The sequence below is a fragment of the Candoia aspera genome, chromosome 2 (assembly GCF_035149785.1).
Source record: "Candoia aspera isolate rCanAsp1 chromosome 2, rCanAsp1.hap2, whole genome shotgun sequence".
Taxonomy (NCBI): domain Eukaryota; kingdom Metazoa; phylum Chordata; class Lepidosauria; order Squamata; family Boidae; genus Candoia; species Candoia aspera.
In genome coordinates, this window is record NC_086154.1 from 5,487,229 (window position 1) to 5,512,550 (window position 25,322).

The 25,322-nt window shown below is 47.0% G+C and overlaps 1 protein-coding gene across 1 annotated transcript in view; it reads left to right on the forward strand.

The window, feature by feature from the left end:
• LOC134492042 (zinc finger protein 420-like) overlaps nucleotides 1–25,322 on the forward strand; it is a 39,398-nt gene that overhangs the window by 4,508 nt on the left and 9,568 nt on the right. Inside the window, exons 2-5 of the mRNA XM_063296163.1 lie at nucleotides 7,158–7,271; nucleotides 10,665–10,791; nucleotides 11,437–12,864; nucleotides 24,332–24,348. Coding sequence (XP_063152233.1) covers nucleotides 7,158–7,271; nucleotides 10,665–10,791; nucleotides 11,437–12,864; nucleotides 24,332–24,348 — 1,686 coding nt within the window. The remainder of the gene's footprint in view (nucleotides 1–7,157; nucleotides 7,272–10,664; nucleotides 10,792–11,436; nucleotides 12,865–24,331; nucleotides 24,349–25,322) is intronic.

Here is a 25,322-nt window from a genome sequence, read left to right on the forward strand (position 1 = left end):
TGAACGAATAACAACAAAATGTCCATTGTCGTGCTGCTTGTCTGGACTACCTCCGAGGGCTGACAAATGGTTCCTCCAGTCAGGATTCCCAGACCAAGGGTGCAGACCCCAACCCCGAATCCAAGAGGGCTTTGTTACCCAACAATATCCCTTACCAAACACCCCTCCCCCACACTGAATTGGAGCATCCCAGTTCTGGGATTGTTTTAGAAATCTTAGTTGGTATCATTAGTGTTGAACTCAGTCAAATCAATTCAACCTTTTTCTCATGAACGGAACCTGTTAACCAAACAGGATATTGAAGTTATATTTCTTCTCCTAGGTAGATCTTTTGGGGGGTGGGGAAGAAGCAGGAAGCAAGGAAGCCCAGCTATGTTACACAGCTGCAAATTAGTACAAAGAATGGACAAAGGATTAGAAAAAAGTTATTAAATAGAAGATGAAAATTGTGTTTAGGTGGACCACATAGAGTTTAGCTTGCATATTGGAAAAAATATGTTTGATGTAAGGAGGCAAAAAGACTGAAAACCCTTTTTCCCCTTTCTCAAGGTTTTTGGCTCCAGTGAGCACAAGCACCATAGAAAGCAGCAGTATACAGTACAATACATTATCAAATCACAGTTTAAATATAGTTTTCCCTTTAGTACATTTCTTGGTTTCAGCACAATACATTAGAGGTGGAGATCCCAAGCCTACAAGACTTTCCCAACTAATGTAAGCAGAGAGATTGTCGGATAATTACATAATAATGTAATAATATTAGAGTCACAATATTTTCAGGGTGTGCCTCTTTCCCACAAAAGCATCTTGGTGTGGATCCCACGGTCTCTGTCCCTGAACCTCCAGGCTGGCGGTCTCCCCGCTTCAAGAGGCAAAAGGAGGCCAAACAGAAAGGGAGATAGTCCCATTCCTCTCAAGAGCTTGATTATGTGCCATCAAGTGGTTTGTGACTCCGAGCAATCAGATAGATTTTCTCCATGGCAATCTATCCCTAACTTGGTCAGTGATTGGGAACCTATGACACGGGTGTCAAAGGTGACACACCACAACATTTTGGGTGACACACCGGTGTTCATCGACACCTGACACCTATTCTCCCTGTTTGAGTTACCAAAGAAACTGAACTAAAAAATGGCAATGCAACTCCACCCACCCACCTCTCCCCTTCCCCATCTCTGTTCCACACAGCTCTGGGGCTGCTTGCCACACCTCAGGAAGGCCCAGCTGCCCCAGCCTAGTCCCAGCCAGTCGCCCTTGCCACCTCCAAGACCCCTGCTGCCCTGCCCTCCACCGCGCCAGCTCACCTTACTGTCTTCATGCTCCCTCTTGCGTGAAGCCGGTTCCTGCAGAAGCCACTTGCAATTTGAAGCCAGCAAAAGCGCACCCCTTCACTCAAAGGCGCCCCTTCACACCCTTTCGCGTCAAGGCACGCCCCTTCACGCAATTTCCAAGCAGCTTCTCCAGGAACCGGCTTCACATGAGGGGGCAATACTATTAACAATATGTCATATCATATCTTATATTATCATATAAGATAATATCAGATCAGTATAATAATACTACTAATAGTTATTGCCCCTTCATGTAAAGTTGGTTCCTGGAGAAGCCGCTTGCAATTTGTGTGAAGGGACGTAAATTCGTATTATTATTATTATTATTATTATTGCCCCAACACTGGTTCCTGGACAGGCCACTTGTAATTTGTGTGAAACTTCAGAAAGGTTGGTGCGAGTGAACGCTGCTGCTTTTTGTAATTATTTGACGTTTATATCATAGCACCACACGTGATTGGATTGTATTTTTCAAAAAATAAATGCATATGTAAAGAATTGTTGATCTTTTGTTTGGGGGTGCGTGTGTGACATGCTAGCAGAGTCCAGTTAGGCATTTTCTGAATTTTTGACATGCCAAGTCCAAAATGTTCATCATCACTGTTTCAGATCTCCTAACGGTGCACTCATCACCATTATAACTGAGTCCATCCACTTTGCTGCTGGTTGTCCCATTCTTCTCTTTCCTTCCATCTTTCTCAACATTACTTCCTTTTCCAGAGAGCTAGGTCTTTGCATAATGTGTCCGAGATAGGATAATTTGAGCCCAGTCATTTGTGCCCCGAATGAGAACTCTGGGCTAATTTGTTTGATGAGCCATCGGTTTATTTTCTTGGCTGTCCATGGTATTCTCAGGAGTCTTCTCCAACACCAAAGTTCAAAGGCATCAATACTCTTCCTATCCTGCTTCTTTAAAGTCCAACTTTCGCTTCCACAGAGTGTCACAGGGAATACCGTGGCTTGCACAAGTCTGATCTTTGTAGGGATAGACACATCATGGCATGTGAATCTTTTGCAAGGCCTTCATGGCAGCTCTAGCAAGTGCTAATCTGTGGCGTATTTTCTTGACTGCTTGTTCCTTTAGTATTGATGGTTGATCCTAAAAGGCAGAAGCTACCCACCACTCTGAAATTTTTACTGCCAATTCAAGCCTAGTTGTCCTACCTGTTGTCCTTAGTTTGGTCTTCCTTATATTCAATTTTAGTCCCATTTCTTCACTGTGCTATTTTAGTACTAGGGCTTGCAGATCATTTCCATTTTCGACTATCAGGGTAGTGTCATCAGCATAGCACAGGTTATAGACGTGTCTTCCTCTAATTTTAAAGCCACACTCATCTTCTTCCAATCCAGCTTCCCTTAATATATATTCAGCATATAGGTCAAATAAATAAGGGGAGTATACAGCCTTATCGCACCTTGCCAACGTGGTTGTTGTTTATTCGTTTAGTCGCTTCCGGCTCTTCGTGACTTCATGGACCAGCCCGCGCCAGAGCTTCCTGTCGGTCGTCAACACCCCCAGCTCCCCCAAGGACAAGTCCATCACCTCTAGAATATCATCCATCCACCTTGCCCTTGGTCGGCCCCTCTTCCTTTTGCCCTCCACTCTCCCTAGCATCAGCATCTTCTCCAGGGTGTCCTGTCTTCTCATTATGTGGCCAAAGTATTTCAGTTTTGCCTTTAATATCATTCCCTCAAGTGAGCAGTCTGGCTTTATTACCTGGAGAATGGACTGGTTTGATCTTCTTGCAGTCCAAGGCACTCTCAGAATTTTCCTCCAACACCACAGTTCAAAAGCATCTATCTTCCTTCTCTCAGCCTTCCTTATGGTCCAGCTCTCACAGCCATATGTTACTACGGGGAACACCATTGCTTTAACTATGCGGACCTTTGTTGTCACTGTGATGTCTCTGCTCTTAATTATTTTATCGAGATTTGTCATTGCTCTTCTCCCAAGGATTAAGCGTCTTCTGATTTCCTGACTGCAGTCAGCATCTGCAGTAATCTTTGCACCTAGGAATACAAAGTCTTTCACTGCTTCTACATTTTCTTTCTCTATTTGCCAGTTATCAATCAAGCTGGTTGCCATAATCTTGGTTTTTTTGAGGTTTAGCTGCAAGCCAGCTTTTGCACTTTCTTCTTTCACCTTCATCATAAGGCTCCTCAGTTCCTCTTCACGTTCAGCCATCAAAGTGGTATCATCTGCATATCTGAGATTGTTAATGTTTCTTCCAGAGATTTTAACTCCAGCCTTGGATTCCGCAAGCCCAGCATGTCGCATGATGTGATCTGCGTACGAGTTGAATAGGTAGGGTGAGAGTATACAGCCGCTGCCGTACTCCTTTCCCAATCTTAAACCAGTCCGTTGTTCCGTGGTCTGTTCTTACTGTTGCTACTTGGTCGTTATACAGATTCCTCAGGAGGCAGACAAGATGACTTGGTATCCCCATATCGCTAAGAACTTGCCACAATTTGTTATGGTCCACACAGTCAAAGGCTTTAGAATAGTCAATAAAACAGAAATAGATGTTTTTCTGAAACTCCCTGGCCTTTTCCATTATCCAGCAGATATTGGCAATTTGGTCCCTAGTTCCTCTGCCTTTTCTAAACCCAGCTTGTACATCTGGCAATTCTCATTCCATGAATTGCTGAAGTCTACCTTGCAGGACCTTGAGCATTACCTTACTGGCATGTGAAGTGAGTGCCACTGTTCGATAGTTTGAGCATTCTTTAGTGTTCCCCTTTTTTGGTTTGGGGATATAAGTTGATTTTTTCCAGTCTGATGGCCATTCTTGTGTTTTCCAAATTTGCTGGCATATAGCATGCATTACCTTGACAGCATCATCTTGCAAGATTTTGAACAGTTCAGCTGGGATGCTGTCGTCTCCTGCTGCCTTGTTATTAGCAATGCTTCTTAAGGCCCATTCAACCTCACTCTGCAGGATGTCTGGCTCTAGCTCACTGACCACACCCTCAAAGCAATCCCCTATACTGTTATCCTTCCTATACAGGTCTTCTGTATATTCTTGCCACCTTTTCTTGATCTCTTCTTCTTCTGTTAGGTCCTTGCCAACTTTGTTTTTGATCATACCCATTTTGGCTTGGAATTTACCTCCAGTGTTTCTAATTTTCTGGAAGAGGTCTCTTGTCCTTCCTATTCTATTGTCTTCTTCCACTTCTGTGCATTGCTTGTTTAAAAATGATTCCTTATCTCTTCTGGCTAACCTCTGGAATTTTGCATTTAATTGGGCATATCTCCCCCTATCACTGTTGCCTTTTGCTTTCCTTCCTTCTTGGGCTACTTCTAGTGTCTCAGCAGACAGCCACTTTGCCTTCTTGGTTTTCTCTTTCTTTGGGATGTATTTTGTTGCCTCCTCCTGAACAATGTTGCGAACTTCTGTCCAGAGTTCTTCCGGGACCCTATCTACTAAGTCCAGTCCCTTAAATCTATTCTTCACCTCCACTGCATATTCCTTAGGAATATTAGTGAGCTCATATCTAGCTGATCTGTGGGTCTTCCCTAATCTCTTTAGTCTGATCCTCAATTGTGCAATAAGAAGTTTGTGATCTGAACTACAGTCAGCTCCAGGTCTTGTTTTTACTGACTGTATAGATGTCCGCCAGCTTTGGCTGCAAAGGATGTAGTCAATCTGATTTCGGTGTTGTCCATCTGGTGAAGTCCACGTATAAAGCCGTCCCTTAGGTTGTTGGAAGAGAGTGTTTGTTATGCAGAGTGAGTTGTCTTGGCAAAATTCTATCAACCTATATCCTGCTTCGTTTTGTTCTCCCAGGCCATGCTTACCTGTAATTCCAGGTGTCATTTGACTGCCCACCTTAGCATTCCAGTCTCCCGTGATGAAAATAACATCTCTTTTAGGCGTGTTGTCCAGTAGGTGCTGCAGATCCTCATAGAACTGCTCTACTTCAGCTTCTTCAGCATCTGTGGTTGGGGCGTATATTTGGATCACAGTGATGTTAGATGGCTTGCCCTGAATTCGAATTGAGATCATTCTATCGTTTTTGGGATTGTATCCAAGCACTGCTTTAGCCACTTGACTATTAATTATGAAGGCTACTCCATTTCTCCTGTGGTCCTCTTTGTCCACAGTAGTAGATGTGGTGGTCATTTGATGTGAAGTGACCCATTCCAGTCCATTTCAGTTCACTGACGCCCAAAATGTCTATCTTTAATCTTGACATCTCACCAATAACCACATCCAATTTGCCCTGGCTCATAGATCTTACATTCCAGGTTCCAATGGTGTGTTGATCCTTAGAACATCGGATTCACCATTCACCACCAGCACCGTCGGCCGCTAGCCGTCCTTTTGGCTTTGAGCTAGCTGCGTCATCACGTCTGGGGCTACTTGAACTCATCTGCTGTTCCTCCCCAGTAGCATTTTGACCATCTTCCGACCTGGGGGTCTCATCTTCCAATGGTATACCGACATATCTCTGGTTGTACTGACCAGCCTAATTCACCATGTTCCATCTGTGTTGTGGTTTCCTGACCTGTATGTAAGTTTCTTATGAGGGCAATAAGATGTTCTGGGATTCCCATTGTTCTGAGCACTTTCCACAGCTTGGCCTGATCAACCCATTTCAAAGGACTTTCTATAATTGATGAAGCACGTACTGACTTCTTTTTGGCATTCTTTGGCTTTCTCAATTATCCAGCGTGCATCAGCAATACTGTCTCGTGTTCCTCAGCCTTTTCTAAAGCCAGCTTGAACATCCGGCATCTCTTTTTCCATTTAGGGCTCTAATCTGCATTGGATGATCCTAAACATTATTTTGCTAGCGTATGAAATTAAGGATATTGTACCATAATTTGAACACTCTTGTTGAGTCTCCTTTTTTTTTTGTTATTGGAATGTAGATTGATCTCTTCCAATCGATTGACACTGTATCATTTTCCAGATTTGCTAAAATAGCTTGGTTAGAACCTTGCTTGATTCTTTTCTGTTGGTTGCTGTATTTCAGTGGGTATTTCACCAGGTCCTGTAGCCTTCTGACTTGGTAATACCTTCTAAGGTATTTTGGATGTTGACATCTCTGCTGTACGGTGTTTCAGTATACGTAAGGATGGAGAACCCAGGGGCAATGGTTAATTGCACCTGGGTGCTCTAACCTTACACATCAAAGGGAAGGAAGGATAGAGGAGAGACTACAGGCAATGAAGGGCAAGGGATAAGAAGAGAGCAGATGGCAGCAACCCCATTCAGAACTGAGAGGCTGAGAGGCCACCATCATGCAAGCTGTCAACGCAGAGGAAGGGGCAGGACAAAGAAAAGGTGGGAAGACCAAGGAGGGAGGCAGGAGGAAGTGGAGCCAGTTGTGGCTTTGACAGTCTGAGGTAAAGACCTAATAAAGAACTTCACATATCCATCGTGGCTTGTACTGTGAGTTTCTGAAATTAGGCCTTAAAATAAAAACCTCACAGTATACTTCTTCCGTCTTCCTTTGATCTCCTTTGAATTGTTCACTATCTGTGTCCCTAAATCTAAAGGAAAATACTCCAGGAGGAAGAGATAGGAATAAGTACATCCACAAAGAAGGGAAGGCCACACCTATCAAGAAAAGGAGAGAAGAGGAAGAAGGAACTCCTGATCAGAATGAAAAGAGGAAATAACAAGAGGCAATGAAGCAGTTCACAAAAATGGCAGGCATTTACCCAGAAATTGCAGCCACCGACAAGGCAGGACCCCCAAGTTGTATCAGTTTGACTTGGGTTGGGGAAGTTCAGATGGAGAGGGAAAATGTTAGGGAAGGGAACTAACATGGTTACGGCCATCCAAAAGTGGATCATAAACCAGGCTGTTCTTTCAGGTGCAGGAGCCATTCATGGGGGAGATCTCAGCAGAGCTCCAGGAAAGAGGAGATCGATCCAGTCCTTCTAAGGAGCTGCTTTTCGGGAGGATCCAACTTGGGCCACCTCTCCACGTAAGTCTAGGTTGAGCAGTAGAGTTCAAGCTCCTTCTGTTCATGAGCTGCTTTTGCAACCAAATGCTGAGTCCATGTGCATTTGGACATAGTGACCCCCCAGAATAACCTGCTGAGTCAGCTTTCAAGATTGTTCTGGAAATAAAAATGAGAGACAATTTAAATGGTAAACTGAGAGGCTTATATTAGGAAATGTAATTTACAGGTAGTCCTGAATCTATGACCATTTGTTCAGTGATCCTTTGAAGTTAAGACAATGCTGACTGAAAGGTGGTTACAACCGGTCCTCGGAGTTCCAGCCGTCCCAGCACCCCTGTAGTTATGTTATTGCGATCTGGGCACTTGGCAACCAGTTCAGTTACAACTGGGTGTAGCGCCCCACAATCACGTGATTGTCATTTGCAGCCTTCCCTGCCGTCTTCCCCAGAAAGTCAATGGGGAAGCTGTTGGGGTTGATTGGAAGTCGCTGCAGTAAGTCTCCCCCACCTATGCACTCGCCAGCCACTGGTGCACCTCCGCAAACCCTCTCCAACCCTCGCCACGTCTTGTGCACCCAACCTGTGCCACACCTCCAGAACACCCATGTGCACCTTTCTGCACCCTCCCCGGCCTGCACTGCACCTCTCATGCACACACTCTAACACTTGCACACCCTCCCCAACCCCTCCCAAGTCCTCCCTGGAATCCCATGTACACCGCCTCGTTCCCTCCTCAACCTGACAGCAGCCACACGCATGCCTGCCAACCTAGGACTTGCAACTTCCTGCCAGCTTCCCCACTGACTTTGGTTATGGGAAGCCAGAAGGAGGTTGCCTCGCCTAACAACCATGGGATTTGATTTGATTAATGACGGCAATTGGGTCTGCAGGGATTGTTGTTGCTAAGCTATGCGGTCGTACTTTATGACGGCATCGCTTAGCGATGGAGATTCCTGTCCATTCCCATCATAACTGGAGGACTACCTGTATTTGTTGAAAGAGTTTAATACTTCTTAATATTTTCACAAGAGTGCAGAAAACCAGTAAAGAAATGAAACCTGTGAATTGAATGAATAGGAACAACAAAAAGTTCTTCAGATATATGTTACAATATCCACTTAAAAATGAATCATATGAAGTTGAAGATTGAAGATTTCCTATGTAAAAACTCCAATAGGGAATCCTAAATTACATCCCCTCCTCAAGAAACCATCACTGGACCCTACTATACTGGATAATTTTCGTCCAGTCTCCCACCTCCGCTTTTTGGGGAAAGTGGTTGAGAAGGTGGGGGCATTACAGCTCCAGAGGGTTCTGGAGGAAACAGACCCTTTCAGTCAGGATTCAGGCCCGGATATGGGACGGAAATGGCATTGGTCGCACTTATGGATGACCTCTGGCGGGAGCGGGATGGGGGTAGTGCATCCATCCTTGCTCTTCTTGACCTCTCAGCGGCTTCCGAAACCATCGACCATGGTATCCTTTTGGGTTGGCTCGGAGTTGTGGGTGGGTGGCATGGTTCTACGCTGGTTCACCTCCTTTCTCCAGGGCCAGTCCCAATTGGTGGTGATAGGGAGGAGGAGATCCGACCCTCGACCCCTCCTTTGTGGGGTGCCGCATTGTTTGGTTCTCTCTCCTCTCCTATTCAACATCTACATGAAACCGCTGAGTGAGATCATCCATCACCATGGGATGAGGTATCATCAGTATGCTGACAATTCTCAATTGTATATCTCCATCCCAGGTGAGGTAAGTGATGCCGTAGCTGCCCTTTCCAGGTGCCTGGGGGCTGTAGGGGCCTGGATGGGAACAAGCTTCAGCTGAACCCTGGTAAGATGGAGTGGCTGTGGGTTAAGGGCTCTGCCGTATCCAGGACTTTGTCATCTTTGGTTCTGGACGGGGTTGCACTGCCCCAGACAGACCCGGTGCATAACTTGGGGGTCCTTGTGGACTCATGGCTCCTGCTCGAAGAGCAGGTGGCAGCCGTGGCTGGAAGGGCCTTTGCACAGCTTTGTGTTGTGCACCAGTTACGCCCTTTCCTGGATCGGGAGGCCCTTCGGACAGTCACTCATGCCCTTGTTATCTCCCATATAGACTATTGCAATGTGCTCTACATGGGGCTACCCTTGAAGAGTATCTGGAAGCTTCAGCTGGTCCAGAATGCGGCTGTTTGGGCTATTTTTGGCACTCCTAGAAGGGCGCACATAACACCTTGCTACACGAGCTGCATTGGATACCAGTTTGCTTCCGGGTCCAATTCTTGGTGTTGGTTATTACCTATAAAGCCCTACATAGCATGGGACCAGGTTACCTAAGGGACCGCCTCTTCCCCGTTTCATCAGCCCGTCCCACCCGAGCATGCAGAGAGGGCATGCTACGGGCCCCATTGATAAGAGAATTCCATCTGGCGGGGTCCAGGAGGCGGGCCTTCTCTGCAGTAGCACCCGCCCTCTGGAACATCTTGCCCCCAGAGGTGAGATTAGCCCCATCGCTCCTAGCCTTCTGGAGGAAGTTGAAGTCCTGGCTCTGCCACCAGGCTTGGGTAGGGAGGAGAATAGTCATACTTGGGGCTGGCTAGTGCCTTGAAGTGCCCCTCCTATACAATGACTGAGATCACAGCCATCTGGATTTTATTATATTTGGTAAAAAGGTAAAGGTAAAGGTTTCCCTTGACGTAAAGTCCAGTCGTGTCCGACTCTAGGGGGCGGTGCTCATCTCCGTTTCTAAGCCTTGGAGCCGGCGTTGTCATAGACACTTCCGGGTCATGTGGCCGGCATGACGACTCGGAACGCCGTTACCTTCCCGCCGAAGCGGTACCTATTGATCTACTCACATTTGCATGTTTTTGAACTGCTAGGTGAGCAGGAGCTGGGACTATTTTATATTTGGTAGTTCTGTGAAATTGTTTTATAGTGTGTTTTATGTTGAAGTTTTATTATATATTTATTGTTTTATATTGTAAACCGCCCAGAGTCCCTCCGCTCGGAGGAGATGGGCAGTGACAAATTTGATAAATAAATAAATAAAAAATTGCTGCCACAGTAAGACTGTTCGTCAAGTGACTTGGGATTTCCAGGCTCATTTCCAACATTTTGAAATAGGCCAGGAAAGAAATTCCTAGTGGGTGTGTCTTGTTTTCTAAGGAATTTGCTCAGTCAAGCAGGTGAGGGCAGGGGATTCTGCTCCCCAAAACCTCCTTGCTGAGTTATTCTGGGTCAGTGGGAGGCTCTCCCAGGGGGGCTGTGTTGCCATTCTAAAATGTGAATGCAGTCATCTTTGTGCACTTACAGCACCAGTCTGTCCTGCAAGAAAATGTCCGTTCGGTCCCTTGTTTTATGTTTTGTGCAATGAGGGAGAAAACTTGCAAGTGTTTTGTGGGATTGTCTGCTAAGGAAGATTTTCTTCCTTTTTCCAGGGCTCTGGTCCCTTTGAGGAGGTGGCTATGGACTTCACGGAGGAGGAGTGGGCACTGCTGGATCCCGGCCAGAGGGCCTTGTGCAGGGAAGTCATGCTGGAAGTTTCTAGGAATTTGGCTGCTCTGGGTAAGGCACCCCCTTTGTTCTGGGCTCCATTCATTGGGAAGGTTTTTTCAAAGGGAGGTAAGCAGGGAAGATACCTTCACTCAGTTGCTTAAGGTGGTCATGACTCCTATCTGGCCACCACACGAACGATAGCATTCCCTTCAAACCTTTCCTAATCTCAAAAAAACAATCAGAGTCAGACATGTTTAGCATTTGGCTGATATCCAGGGGCAAAGCCACAGCTGCCAAGAGCCCCATCCACTTCCTCTCAAACCCATTCAGCTGCCAAGGCCCCACTGAATCACAAACCAGCACAGGCACTTCAGGGGCAGTTTTGTCCAAAGGCCATCATCCCATCCCATATTCTAGCATACAAGTAAGCCTTGGCAGAAATGCTTACCATAGCATTGGGGCCCACACATTCCATGGACGTGCCTGGGTAGAATGAACAATCAAGAACAAAGCCTTAATCTGGTTCCTGCTGAAAAATCCCTTGGATGCCATCAGAGTCTCCTAGATAATAATTTGCAGCCAACATCTCCTAGCCAGACATGTGGCTGGTGCTAAACCTGGAACAGGGATAGGCTTGTTTTTAAGAGGGGCAAACCTCTCTCCTTAACCATTCTAAATTCTAATGGGAATTCCTATTTTCTATTTTCCAAACAGCTGATAGGCCAGAGAATGAAAACGACATGCTAGTGAGGTTAGTGCCACTGCAAACAGCAAAGCAAGAAGTCGAAGAGGTGATGTTTTGCCATGAAGGGGATCCCAAAAGGCAAGAGAGAAGCCACTCAGAAGACAGGGGGGAGAAGTCCTCCACGTCTCTCCCTGTTGAAATCCATGGCCTCCTGACCCAGCAAGATCAGAAAGGGAAGAGAAAGGGAAAACATGCAGGACATGGAAAAAGAGAGAAAAATGAATTTGATTTACGTGAATATGGCAGAAGCCAGACTAAAGGCTCCAGACAGTATGGAAAATACATCAATCATTTCTTCTCTCTCACTTTACTTAAGAAACTGTATAGGAAATACAAACCATTTATAAAATATGGAAAGAGTTTCAGTCTGAGTAGAGGGATGAAACTATGCATGAAGTCTGGAAAGAGCTTCAGTAGCAACAGTACTCTTCACCACCACCAGAGGATCCACACAGGGAAGGGACCGTATAAATTCATGGAGTGTGGAAAAAGCTTTAGTCAGAATAGAGTGCTTATTCATCATAAAAAGATCTGCCCTGGAGAGATACCATATAAATGCATGGAGTGGGGAAAGAGCTTTATTGACAACAGAGACCTTACTTGCCACCAAAGAATCCACACAGGGGAGAGACCATATACATGCACAGAGTGTGGAAAGGGGTTTACTCGGAAAGGACATCTTACTTGTCATGAAAGGATTCACACAGGGGAGAAACCTTATAAATGCACCGAGTGTGGAAAGGCCTTCAGAACAAATGGTCATCTGACTCGCCATCAGAGGATCCACATAGGGGAGAAAACGTATAGTTGCAGAGAGTGTGGGAAGAGATTCATTGAGAATAGAGACCTTACTTCCCATCAAAGGATCCACACAGGGCAGAGTCTGTATAAATGCCTGCAGTGTGGAAAGAGCTTTACTCAGAAAGGACAACTTAATTCTCATCAAAGGATCCACACAGGGGACAAACCTTATAAATGCACAGAGTGTGGAAAGGGCTTCAGTACAAACTGTAATCTGACTCGCCATCAGAGGATCCACACAGGGGAGAGACCATATAAATGCCTGGAGTGTGGAAAGAGTTTTTTTGACAACAAAGACCTTACTCGTCACCAAAGGATCCACACGGGGGATAAACCATATCAATGCCTGGAGTGTGGAAAGAGCTTTACTCAGAAAGGACAACTTAATTCTCATAAAAGGATCCACACTGGCGAGAGACCATATAAATGCATGGAGTGTGGAAAGCAGTTCACTCAGAAAGGACATCTTACTCATCATGAAAGAATCCACACGGGGGAGAAACCATATAAATGCACAGAGTGTGGAAAGGGCTTTGCTAAGAAAGGACAACTTAATTCTCATAAAAGGATCCACACAGGGGAGAGACCGTATATATGCCTGGAGTGTGGAAAGAGATTTTTTGGAAACCAAGACCTTATGCGCCACCAAAGAATCCACACAGAGCATAAACCGCATAAAGGCATGGAATGTGGAACAAGCTTCATTGAGAATAGTGTGCTTGTTTGTCATAAAAAGATGCATACAGGAGAAACCATATAAATGGATGGAATGAACTTTATTCGAAACAGTCAACTTATCAAAGTATCCAGATATGGGAGAAATTTTTAGCATTGCATGGAACATTAAAAACCTTTGGTTTGAGCTGGAATCTTATTTACCATCCAAGCATCCAAGCAGAAAAACTGTAAGCACTCAAAAGTCGAAAGAGCTGAAGGTGGATCAGTGACCTTACTTGTCATAGAATGACCCATACAGGAGAGTTCCATGTACAAGGGAATGGGTGAGTCAGTGAAAGTGCACCATTGTCTCACTCAACTTGCACTTTCTGTATATAAAATATTCCCAGATAAGGAGAACATAATCTCTTTGAAAGGTGGTTAGCTCAGTTGGGCGTGAATGCCAGGTCTGCAGTTAAAGGAAGTTAGGGCTGGACATGACAGTGCGGCAGCTGTGGAAGTTGGAACAAGGAGAGGAGAGAAACTGCATAGCTAAAGAAAGGAGAAGAGAGGTGAAGAGGAGGTATATAATTTTTTAATTATTTTTTGGCATTCATCGAGGGAGGTTCATGTAAGTCTTTAGGACTTACTTCAGGTGAGATCTGCCATGGGCTGCAATGTATTCACACTGATTTTAGAGTTTTCCAAATTGTGTAAATAAATTTGTGCCATGATTTCTCAAAAGCATCTGTTCTGGACAGTCAGAGAAAAGGATTAGGAATTCAGATTGGAAGAGAAAGGAGATATTAAGAATCTCTGGGGATAATAGAAGTCATCATGCGCACCTTTTTTGCAGTTATCTGAGCTTAAGGTGTTCTTCACGCAATCAGTGGATACCTCTGTGGTTGCCCTAAGCTCAGAGAACTCCAAAAAAGGTCTGTAAAGGAGACTTTCCCGTCTTTTTCCTTATTTTCATCCTTTTTGACCCCAACTTTGTTTCTCCTCCCTCCCTTTCCATGCAGCTGTCTTTCCAGATTACTCAGTCCAATCTTGAGGGGCTGCACAACCTCCTGAACCACAAACTGCCCCTGAGCTGGGTTTGCCCATTAGTTGCACTGAAATGTGGTTAGTAACAGGCTGGGATCTCTAGAAAGAGAGTATTTGGGGCTACTAAGGTTAGAAAGGAGGTCTGAGGTTGGGAAGTAAAAGATGTACACTTCTGTCTGATGTAGAAAGATCAGATAAATTCTCCCTGCCTGATAAAACAAGAGCCCAAATGAGGGATCCACTAGGTGAACATTTGGGTGGACAGACCGCTGACTGGGTTCCTGTAACACATCAGGTTAGACGAAAATGGAGTGGCACGACTGGATTCTGGTGAGAGGGCCTTTTGCAGGGAAGTCGTGTTGGAGGTGGGAGGAATGTGGACACTCTGCATAAGGCTTCTCTTTGCTCTGGCTCCATTCATTGGGGAAGGTGGTTTTTTTAAAACATAATTTTAAATAAAAGAAGATTTTACATACGATTAAACAACTACAAAAACATAAAAGGAAAAATAGGAAACGGAGATATGAAAGCCTGGGTGGGTGAGCCTGATAATAAGTTCTTCCTCCCTGAGAAAACAAGAATCCAAAGGAAGGATCTACAGTGCTAGAATTCAACATGGAAGATTCTGGATGGATGGACACACCAAATGGGTGCGTGTAACACCTCAGGTGAGACTAAAATGGGATTGGGTAGTTTCTGGCACCTGGCCAACCTTGTCTAGATAAGCAGGGTGTGCCCTGGTTAGAGATGGGATAGGAGACCACCAGGAATTCCAAGACTGAAGGCCCGTAGGGCTGTCTGAGGAGGACAGAATGAAGCTGAAGGATGTAAGAGTCCATCTTTGGCTCTGTATTCTTTTCCTCACGTGTTCCTCCCCTGAATGTAAAAAAAAAAAAGGTAAAGGTTCCCGTTTAGTCAAGTCTGACACGAGGGGGCGGTGCTCATCTCCGTTTCATGGCCGAAGAGCCAGCGTTGTCTGAAGACGCTTACGCGGTCACGTGGCCAGCATGACAGTCACAGAACGCTGTTACCTTCCCACTGAAGCGGTACCTATTTATCTACTTGCATTTGCATGCTTTTGAATTGGCAAGAGCTGGGGTGAGTACGGGAGCTCACTCCATCGCGGGGTGCTTGGGTCTCGAGCCACCAAACTTGCAACCTTCCAGTCGACAAGCCTGGCATCTTAACCAGAGCCACCACGCCCCCTCCCTGGAATGTAGCTGCTGCTAATTTTGTTGCCTTGACTGTGACTAGCTTCTTGTCTACATCACACTGTGTAATTAAGAGTGGTTATTGTTTTGCTTCACTCAATAAATTATTTCAGTTTTTACCCGGTTTGTGTGTGAATTGCCTGAATCTCTTCCTCACCCTTGGCTGGGGCAAAACAAGGCTAGCCCTCCAGGACTCATTGCTGCAATGGAATCCATCTGCCTTGTCGCTGTTCTTTTCTTCCTCCCATCTTTCCCAGTTCTATGGATTCCTCAACGGAGTCGGGTCTTCACATACTGTGACGTTCCCAAAATGTGATGGAGCCTGGTCATTCGCGCCCCAAGTGTGAACTGTGGGTTGATTTCCTTTTTAACCTGTTTCTTGGTTTTCTTGACCGCCTGTGGTCTTTTCAAGAGTCTTCTCCAACACCAAAGTTGAAAAGCGTCAATATTCTTTCTATCCTGCTTCTTCAGCTTTTGCTCCCATAAAGTTTCACAGAGAAAACTTGCGTGCCAGATTCTGATCTTCATAGCATCTGAGCATCTTTTCCAAGACCTTCATCCCTCTTCTACCAAATGCTAATCTGAGGCATATTTTTTCCTTTCGGTTCCTTTACTGTTGACAGTCGACCCTCAAAACATCTTTGTATACCATTGCTGCCTGATATTGGTGCCTGCTTGCTTTAACTGGGCAGCTGGGATGACCACCTCACCTTGAGGGACTCTGCGAGAGTATGTACTCTTCGGCAGATGCTCCTGGAATGCTTCAGTTATCCCTCCAGGAACATGGCCTCTGCCAGGATGAGGCAGAATAAGAGAAAATATTTTGTTGGTTTGGAAAGGAAAATATCTTCTAGGTTAGAGCAGTACCCCAAAGGGTCAGACATGACTCGGTGTTTGCACAGGGGACCTTTCACCAGTACAGGTTTAGTCTGGCAAGATTCTGTCTATGGTGTAACTACATAAAGAATTGAAATTTAACTGGATTGCTTCTATGTTCTTGGGCTAGGCCTGGCACTGGGATTGCCATCTGTGCTTGTGAAAAGCAGCTGCAGCCAAGCAGAAACGCTTCCACCCTGCTTCCCCAAGGCTCAGTGCAGCTCATGTTTTTTTCCAAAGGGCTGTAATAGTTTACAGCCCCAGAAACCTGAAAGGTGGGCTCATGCATTAATTCATTCTCCCACTCATAGTTCATTTACAAGCATCCATGTCAGTGTTCCAGCTGCCTGGCTAATTAAACCACATCCCGATGTTTTCAAGGACTGGTTGGTGTTCAGAGGCAACCTCACCCCACCCAGGCCCTTAACTTACAAAAGCAAATGCTAAGAGAGAGTGTGGGCAGGTGTGTAGGAGAAAAGGATAAACTGGCAAGCAGATGGGGAAGCAGAGACAACGTCTGGAGACTGACAACTATTACAGGCAGGCAAAAGGGCTATCAGTCAACTGCCAGGACAAGCTACAGTGAGCAGCATATCCTGGTGGATTTCTGCCTGCAGCTGGGCTTGGGAGCTCAGCTGGAGTGCTCAAAAGCAACCCGGCTTAAGACCAGATTTTGGAGCTTGGCTTGGAGCTCAGCAGCAACGGGAAAATTGTCCAGGGCTATAAAGCTGAGAAACACAAGAAATGAGGTCACCTTTTTGAAATTCCTAACAAAATCAGAAGATGAGCCAAACCATAGGAGGTGGCACAATATGACAGTATCTAGGGCACCAAAATGTCTCAGAGCCAGACTTGGCGGGATGGCTATAGCTAGTCGTCTCCTCTCCACCCGCACGTCATCCCAATTTAAATCCTCCATCAGCTCATGACATCTTAGGCCTTTCAATAAAATTTGATAGTTGGGAAAGCTGCAGTTCATGAAACCTTATGCCCTTTAAAAGATTGGTTAGGCAGGGGACAAGAATCCCCCCCTCCCCTATGCCCTTCTCCTGCCGCCTTCTCCATATCAGCTCCTATTATTCAAAGTATTGAACACCCCCAGCAAACATTTTAAAGACTTGCCGTCTGGCATCTTGATGCCTGTATTTTCCTTTTTACAGCAACAAATATGTATAGAGAACACGTTTTGGGCTGACCAGGGAGACAAACCCCAAGCCAGGATCCAAGAGGGCTTCTATTCCCAACAATAGCCCTTCCCAAACACATCCCCCTCCCACCAGCACGTGTCCATACCTGAACAGGAGCTCCTGGTTAGTGTATTCTTTTGCTATTTGAACCCCAGCCATCAGAACTGGCAGTACTGAGCCCCACATTTAAGCCGAGCTACGTGTAGTGCTTAAGGCATCAGTCTAGAAACTGGGAGACTGAGTTCTAGTTCCACCTTGGGCACAAAACCAGCTGGGTGACATTGGGCCAGTCAACCCTCTCAGTCCCAGGAAGGAGGCAATGGCAAACCACTTCTGAAATCTTGCTAAGAAAACTGCAGGGTCTTGCTAAGAAAACTGCAGGGACTTGTCCTGGCAGTCACTGAGACTGGGAAACAATTGAACAGCAAAAGGAAAAGGGGGGGGGGGGTCAAACCCAGCCCGCGGGTCAAGTTCTGGTTGTTTGGTACTGCAGCCTCTTGAAACAGGATCCACTCTTCAAGAATCAACCAGCCAGGAACAGCCAAGCAGAAAAGGCAAAGAAAAAGTCAAGACTTGAACAAATAGAAAACAGAAACGAAGAAAGATAAAGGAGAGACTGAACTCTGTAGCAAAAGGGACACACAGGGATTAAGACAACAGAGATCAACCACACTGGCCCGAAGGAAGCTGGAGAGCAATTACTTACTTAATAATAATTAAATAAATTTACTCGCTGGACGCCTGCCCTGGGGCTCCTCTTCCCATTTCCCCATTTCCAGCGCCCCCCATCAAGTCCCCCCCGCCACTTCTCCCCCCCCCCCCGGCCCAGCAGCACAGCCGCATTTCGAAGAGGATTCTGGGACGGGCGAAGGGAAATCCCAGGTGCAGAGAAGCAACAATTACGCCCGTTCCCATCCCAGGGACGCGCTGGAGAAACGTGTCCGGAGCCTCGCCGGAGAAGAGGCGCCTGCCTCGGATGGCCCGCCCGGCCCGGCGCGGCGCTTCCGGAGGAGGCCGCTTCGCTCCCTCCACCCCGCCTCAGCCCCCGCCGTGCCCATCATCGCCGACCCCTCGCCCTCCGCCACGCCCTCGCACCCTCTCCCGCCGCCCGGCCAAACGCTCCGCCAGCACCGGAGTTCGGGCGGCTTTCTAGGAACTGGGCATGCGCAGAAGACCCTTGCCAGCACTCGCTGCAGAGGAGAGTTGAGGGGAGGGGAGGGGAGGGGAGGGGAGGCGGTGGGCTGCACCGAGGAGATGCTCTAGCTAGAGCGCAGGAAAAGGGGGTCACCCACAGCGTTTTGCCCCTCTAGGAAGGAGCGCTCTCTGACTGGGAGGACGCTCTAGCCAAGGGCAGGAAAGGAGGGTCGCCTACAGCGCTCTGCCCCTCTAGGAAGGAGCGCTCTCTGACCGAGCCTCCCGCAGGCCAGGCGGGCGCGGGGAGTTCTGGCGGGAGCGAGTTGCGGCGGCTCTTCTCGGGCGCAGAAGCCCCGAGGAAGCGGAGCCCCCTTCGCCCCCCGGAAGGCGGGGAGGGGCCGGGGGCGTCGAGGGCTCCGGGGGCTGGGAAAGCGCTGCCCGGTTGGGCCCGGAAGGGGCTCCGCGCCGCTCCGGAAGGTGGAAGTCCGAGAGGGCGGCGCGGGGCCTGCCGAGGCGTCTCCGGGGCGGGTGGGCTGCTAGGGACGGGGGCGGCCTCGCGGAGCGCTCCCCCGAGGCGGAGGGCGAGATGGCGGCCCGGAGGGATCCCCCGCGGCTGGGGGCGGCGGCAGGGCCCGCCGAGGGCGGCCTCGGCCCGGGTGCCCGGCGCTGGCGCCTGCGGCGCTTCCGCTGCCCGGGGGCCCGGGGGCCCCGGGAGCTGTGCAGCCGCCTGCACCAGCTGTGCCGCCAGTGGCTGCGGCCGGAGCGGAGCAGCAAGGCGGAGATGCTGGACCGGGTGGTGCTGGAGCAGTTCCTGGCCCTGCTGCCCGCGGAGATGGCGCGCTGGGTGGGCGAGTGCGGAGCGGAGAGCTGCTCGCAGGCGGTGGCCCTGGCCGAGGGCTTCCTGCTGAGCCAGGCGGCGGGCGACGCGCTGGGAACGCAGCAGGTGAGAAGGAGGTTCGTCCGGGGACCTGCAAGGTATCTAGCCGTGTCTGGAGGATGTCCCAGAAAGTCTGTGCAGCCTTTTCTGGGACTCCTAATGTTTTGAGAACTCCTTTCTTCTTGAGGCAAATGCTTCTGTTTCCTCTTGGGGTTAACTCTGTGGGAAGAAGGAGAAATTCAAGCCTATTTCAACACCCCACAACCTCCCCCCCCCCCCGGATGTAAGAGAGGCTCCAGAGTCTGAGGGATTCCTTGTCCGACCTCCCCTTCGTCTTTCCTCTGTTGTAGGAATTAACTGAGGCAGTTCTTCCATTTCAGCTGACATTACTCAAATTACTCATTCTCATTACCATTATAGCAAACCTTAGTCTTATGTGCGTCTATTTCTCTTCTTTGCAAACAGTCACCGAGAGAAGGCATCTGGGGAATACTGTTAGGATGATGTTATAGCCTTGGGAGATAGGAGGAAGAGAGGCAGACTAGATAACTGTCATGCACAAGGTATCTCAGTCCACAGAAGCAGAGGGGACATAGGAAGCACTTCAGGAGGGGCCCTTCCTAGTTTTCTGGAGAGTAAGAGGAGAAGAGGGGGAGAAATACTTTCCGCCTTGCAAGATTCTATTAATCTGGCCTTACAATAGAGATAGAGCTAATGTTAATTGTGGAGGAAAATTCTGAGAGTGCCTTGGACTGCAAGAAGATCAAACCAGTCCATCCTCCAGGAAATAAAGCCAGACTGCTCACTTGAGGGAATGATATTAAAGGCAAAACTGAAATACTTTGGCCACATCATGAGAAGACAGGACAGCCTGGAGAAGATGCTGATGCCAGGGAGAGTGGAGGGCAAAAGGAAGAGGGGCCGCCCAAGGGCAAGGTGGATGGATGATATTCTAGGGGTGATGGACTCGTCCCTGGGGGAGCTGGGGGTGTTGACGACTGACAGGAAGCTCTGGCGTGGGCTGGTCCATGAAGGCACGAAGAGTCGGAAGCGACTGAACGAATAACAACAAAATGTCCATTGTCGTGCTGCTTGTCTGGACTACCTCCAAGGGCTGACAAATGGTTCCTCCAGTCAGGATTCCCAGACCAAGGGTGCAGACCCCAACCCCGAATCCAAGAGGGCTTTGTTACCCAACAATATCCCTTCCCAAACACCCCTCCCCCACACTGAATTGGAGCATCCCAGTTCTGGGATTGTTTTAGAAATCTTAGTTGGTATCATTAGCGTTGAACTTAGTCAAGGCAATTCAACCTTTTTCTCATGAACGGAACCTGTTAACCAAACAGGATATTGGAGTTATATTTCTTCTCCTAGGTAGATCTTTTGGGGGGTGGGGAAGAAGCAGGAAGCAAGGAAGCCCAGCTATGTTACACAGCTGCAAATTAGTACAAAGAATGGACAAAGGATTGGAAAAAACTTATTAAACAGAAGATGAAAATTGTGTTTAGGTGGACCACATAGAGCTTAGCTTGCATATTGGAAAAAATATGTTTGATGTAAGGAGGCAAAAAGACTGAAAACCCTTTTTCCCCCTTCTCAAGGTTTTTGGCTCCAGTGAGCACAAGCACCATAGAAATACAATGCATTATCAAATCACAACTTGAATATAGGTGTCCCTTTAGTTCATTTCTTGGTACTAAATCAGCACAACTAATTAGGGGTGCAGAACCCAAACCTACATGACTTTCCTAAGTAATGTAAGCAGAAAGATTGTATGGTAACATATTTATAAGTCTTGTAGCTCCTTGGTTCTAAACAGACTTCCCATAGATAGGATAGTGTTGTGAGAAAAATGCTCCCTAAAGCAAAAACAAAGCTTTTAGAGAGAAACAACAAAGTATACTTTTCTGATAGACCCTTAAGCTGATCACTGGACTCCCTAGCACGGGATAGCAGAAGAGAGGCCTGAGCATACCCACTTTTCAAATTAGATACTTATTGTCATTAGCATTTAGAAGAGAAAGATAAGAGAAAGATAAAAGGAGTAATGCAATTACACAACAGCCTTTCCTCTCGAATGTTTTGATAAGCTACTGAACTGACCTTTCTCTTACTTTACACACTTGTATATCCTTCCTGATATTAGCATGTACCATAAAGATCAGTGTTTACATTGTGATCTCCTGTTACCTAATTCTAGCGGAATAAGGACAAGCATCTGGATTATATGAACTGCCTCTGGTAGAGGGCCACAGCACTAGGTTTTAGGCTGTACTTTTATAATGTTATCGATCTCTATAACGTATGGTGCTATACCTAATAAATGAAATGGAACGTCTAGGCTTGAATATACGCAATAGGGAGAGAGAGCAACACATTAACATGCTTTTACATTTTACGCATAGGTACACAGCTTGCTGTCCTAACTCCCCTTTGTTTCTGACTGTTGCCCAAAAATGTTGCACTGTGACCTGTCAGTTTTTATCAATCAGGTCACAGAATATTGTTCTATGAAGCAGTTTAGGGAATGGTCTGTCTCTGGGCAGATCTTGGTAAGGGGAGTTCATGTTGTGATTTTCATTGCTGTTACCCATCAATTATAAAAATAATAAAGGCAGGATTAAAATAAAATAAATTACGGTTTGATCTTTTCCCAGTTTGTGGCATGTCATGGTTTTAACCCGCCCTAGGACGTTCTTGCATTCTACATGTACATATGGGTTCAAATGGAGTGTACATAATTCATTAAACTTGAATAAATATTGTAAGAGGGCTCCTTAAGTCCACTATCCATCACAATCACTTGCAAAAGTGGTTTGCTGGGCAAATCTGCCAAGAGGTTACATTCCATTCAAACAGAGATTCTCTCTGGTTCCGCTCTTGGTTTCTATATACTCAAAATAACTTTGAAAGATGTATAACTAAAAGTTAAACCTGATTTGGAATTAGTGGTGAGAAAGAATGAAGTATCCAAATTGCCCTTTAATCACAGTCACAATATTGCAGGGTGTGTGTCTTCCCCACAAAAGCATCTCAGCATTGATCCCAGGGTCTGTCCCTGAACTGCCGGGCTGGTGGTCTCCCCACTGTAAGAGGCAAAGGGACGCCAAAGCAAAAGGAAGAGGAGATCAATCCTCCCAAGAGCTAACGGTCCCTAAATCTAAAGGAAAATACTCCTGGAGGAAGAGATAAGAATAAGTACATCCACAAAGAAGGAAAGGCCACACCTATCAAGAGAAGGGGAGAAGAGAAAGAAGGAACTCCTGATCAGAATGAAAAGAGGAAATAACAAGAGGCAATGAAGCAGTTCACAAAAATGGCAGGCCTTTACCCAGCAATTGCAGCCACCTACATAGCAGGACCCCCAAGTTGTATCAGTTTGACTTGGGTTGGGGAAGTTCAGATGGAGAGGGAAAATGTTAGGGAAGGGAACTAACACGGTTACGGCCATCCAAAAGTGGATCATAAACCAGGCTGTTCTTTCAGGTGCAGGAGCCATTCATGGGGGAGATCTCAGCAGAGCTCCAGGAAAGAGGAGATCGATCCAGTCCTTCTAAGGAGCTGCTTTTCAGGAGGATCCAACTGGGGCCACCTCACCAGGTAAGTGTAGGTTTCTTCTGAGAGCAGTAGAGTTCAAGCTCCTTCTGTTCATGAGCTGCTTTTGCAACCAAATGCTGAGTCTGTGTGCATTTGAAGACGGTGTCCCCGCAGAATGACCCACTGAGTCACACCCAGCTTTCAAGATTGTTTTGGAGATACAAACGAGAGACAATTTATAGGGTAACCTGAGAGGCTTATATTAGGAAATTAATTTATTTGTTGAATGAGTGTATGTAATGATTGCCCTAGCCCCAAATACTCAGACTCACAAGAGGATGCTAAATGAAATCTGATTTATTAGAGTACTAAAGACAAGTACAGAGAAAGCTGAGAATGAGCAAAAGCGCGCCAAATACAAACTTAAACCCTTGCTTCAAACGTATCCCGCCTCCCTCGTAACAGCCCCGCCCGGCACAGGTGCCAGCAATCGTCAGAGTTGCTAGCCTGGGAAAGTAACCTTGAGCGCAGTAGATAACACAAATACATTCCAAAGCAAAGCCAAAATATAATCGTTCCCATCCTCCCTAGACAAATGAAACACGCATCCAATTAATGACATGCGAAACGTTACGATGCATCAAATACATTGAAACGGCGCACATGACATACCGCCCTCCTAAAATACCCCTAGGGACCTGGTTTCGAGGGATAAGCGGAGTGAAAATGGGCCACCAGAACCGGGGAAGCCACATCTGGTGCAGCGACCCACTCAGGATGAGGGAAATGCTTCCAACGAACTAAATATTGCAAAGTATTGCGAAGGCGTCTAGAGTCCAAAATTTCCTTAACTTCAAAGTGTTGCTGACCATCAATCATGATGGGGGTGGGAGGTGGAGGTTGCCGATGCCAGCGATCAGAAGGAATAGTCGGTTTGAGTAAGCTGCAATGAAAAACAGGGTGTAAGCGTTTAAGGTTATGAGGCAAGTCAAGTTTAAAAGTCACAGGGTTAATTTGAGCGACAATTGGGAAAGGACCCACAAATTTAGGCGCCAGTTTCTTTGAAGGTTGTGCAGACTTGATAAACTTGGTAGAAAGGTATACCGAGTCCCCAACTCGGAACGCAGGTTGTGGGGCTCGCTTCCGATCAGCATACAGTTTATAATCTGCCTGTGCATCAGCCAATGCCTTTTGAATCATTGGCCAAGAGTCAGCCAGTTGTGTTGACCAATCATCTGTAGTGACTGCACCTGCAGGAGGTTGTGGGAGATCAGTGATAGGTACAAAGTCTTTACCCTGAGCCACCCGAAACGGGGTTTGCCCAGTGCTTTGATGCACTGCATTGTTGTAAGCCACTTCAGCAAATGGTAGGAGGTCTACCCAATTGTCCTGCTGATAATTCACAAAAGCGCGGAGGTACTGCTCTAGAGTAGAGTTAACCGCCTCAGTGGCCCCGTCCGTCTGAGGATGCCAAGCCGTGGACAGGGCTTGCTTCGTGCCTAACAGCTTGAGAAACGCCCGCCAAAACTGCGAGGTAAATTGTGTACCTCTGTCCGAAATCAAGCGGGAGGGACATCCGTGTAGCCTGTACACGTGTACAAGGAATAGGCGGGCCAATTGACGCGCTGACGGAATGGACACGCAAGGGATAAAGTGAGCTTGTTTGGAGAAATAATCTTTGACCACCCAAATGACGGTTTTGCGTTGGCTGGGTGGTAGCTCTACAATAAAATCCATGGAGATTTCTTCCCAAGGGGAAGAGGGGGCTGCTACCGGCTGCAGCAGCCCTTGGGGCTTGCCCACCTTGCGCTTGGACATTGCACAGACAGTGCATGAAGCAATATAGTCTTTGACATCTTTACGTAATGTGGGCCACCAGAATTGCCTCCGAACGAGGTGCAAGGTTTTTACAAACCCGAAGTGACCTGCGAGTTTGTCATCGTGTGAACGTGTTAACACATCTTTTCGGAGGTTTTCAGGAACGTAGAGGCGGTCGGATTTCCAAGCGAAGCCTCTGTCAAAAGTAACATTGTCTTTATTCGCAAGCAACCAAGTATCCGTTTTTAGTTCTTTTAAAAACTTTTGTTGCAACTGGGAGGGAATTGACAAAGTGCTTGGCTGAGCAGCGCTTGTGGTGGGCGGTTGCTGCGCGCGCGTTTGGCTTCGCGTCACAGCCTGCATGCCCAATTGGGGCGCCGACCATAGGGTGCTTACCACATCTGGCGCCGCCCCAGAGTCTTGAGGTTGCCTTGACAAGGCATCAGCCAAGAAGTTCTTTTTCCCTGGAATAAATTTGAACTGAAAATTGAATCGATTGAAAAATTGAGCCCAACGAACCTGTTTAGGGCTCAGTTTTCGAGGGGTACTAAGTGCCTCCAAGTTTTTATGATCAGTCCATACCTCAAAGGGATGATTTGCCCCTTCCAACAAATGCCGCCAAGCTTCTAATGCAGCTTTTACTGCAAATGCCTCCTTTTCCCAAACATGCCAACGCCTCTCAGTCTCAGAGAACTTGCGGGATAGAT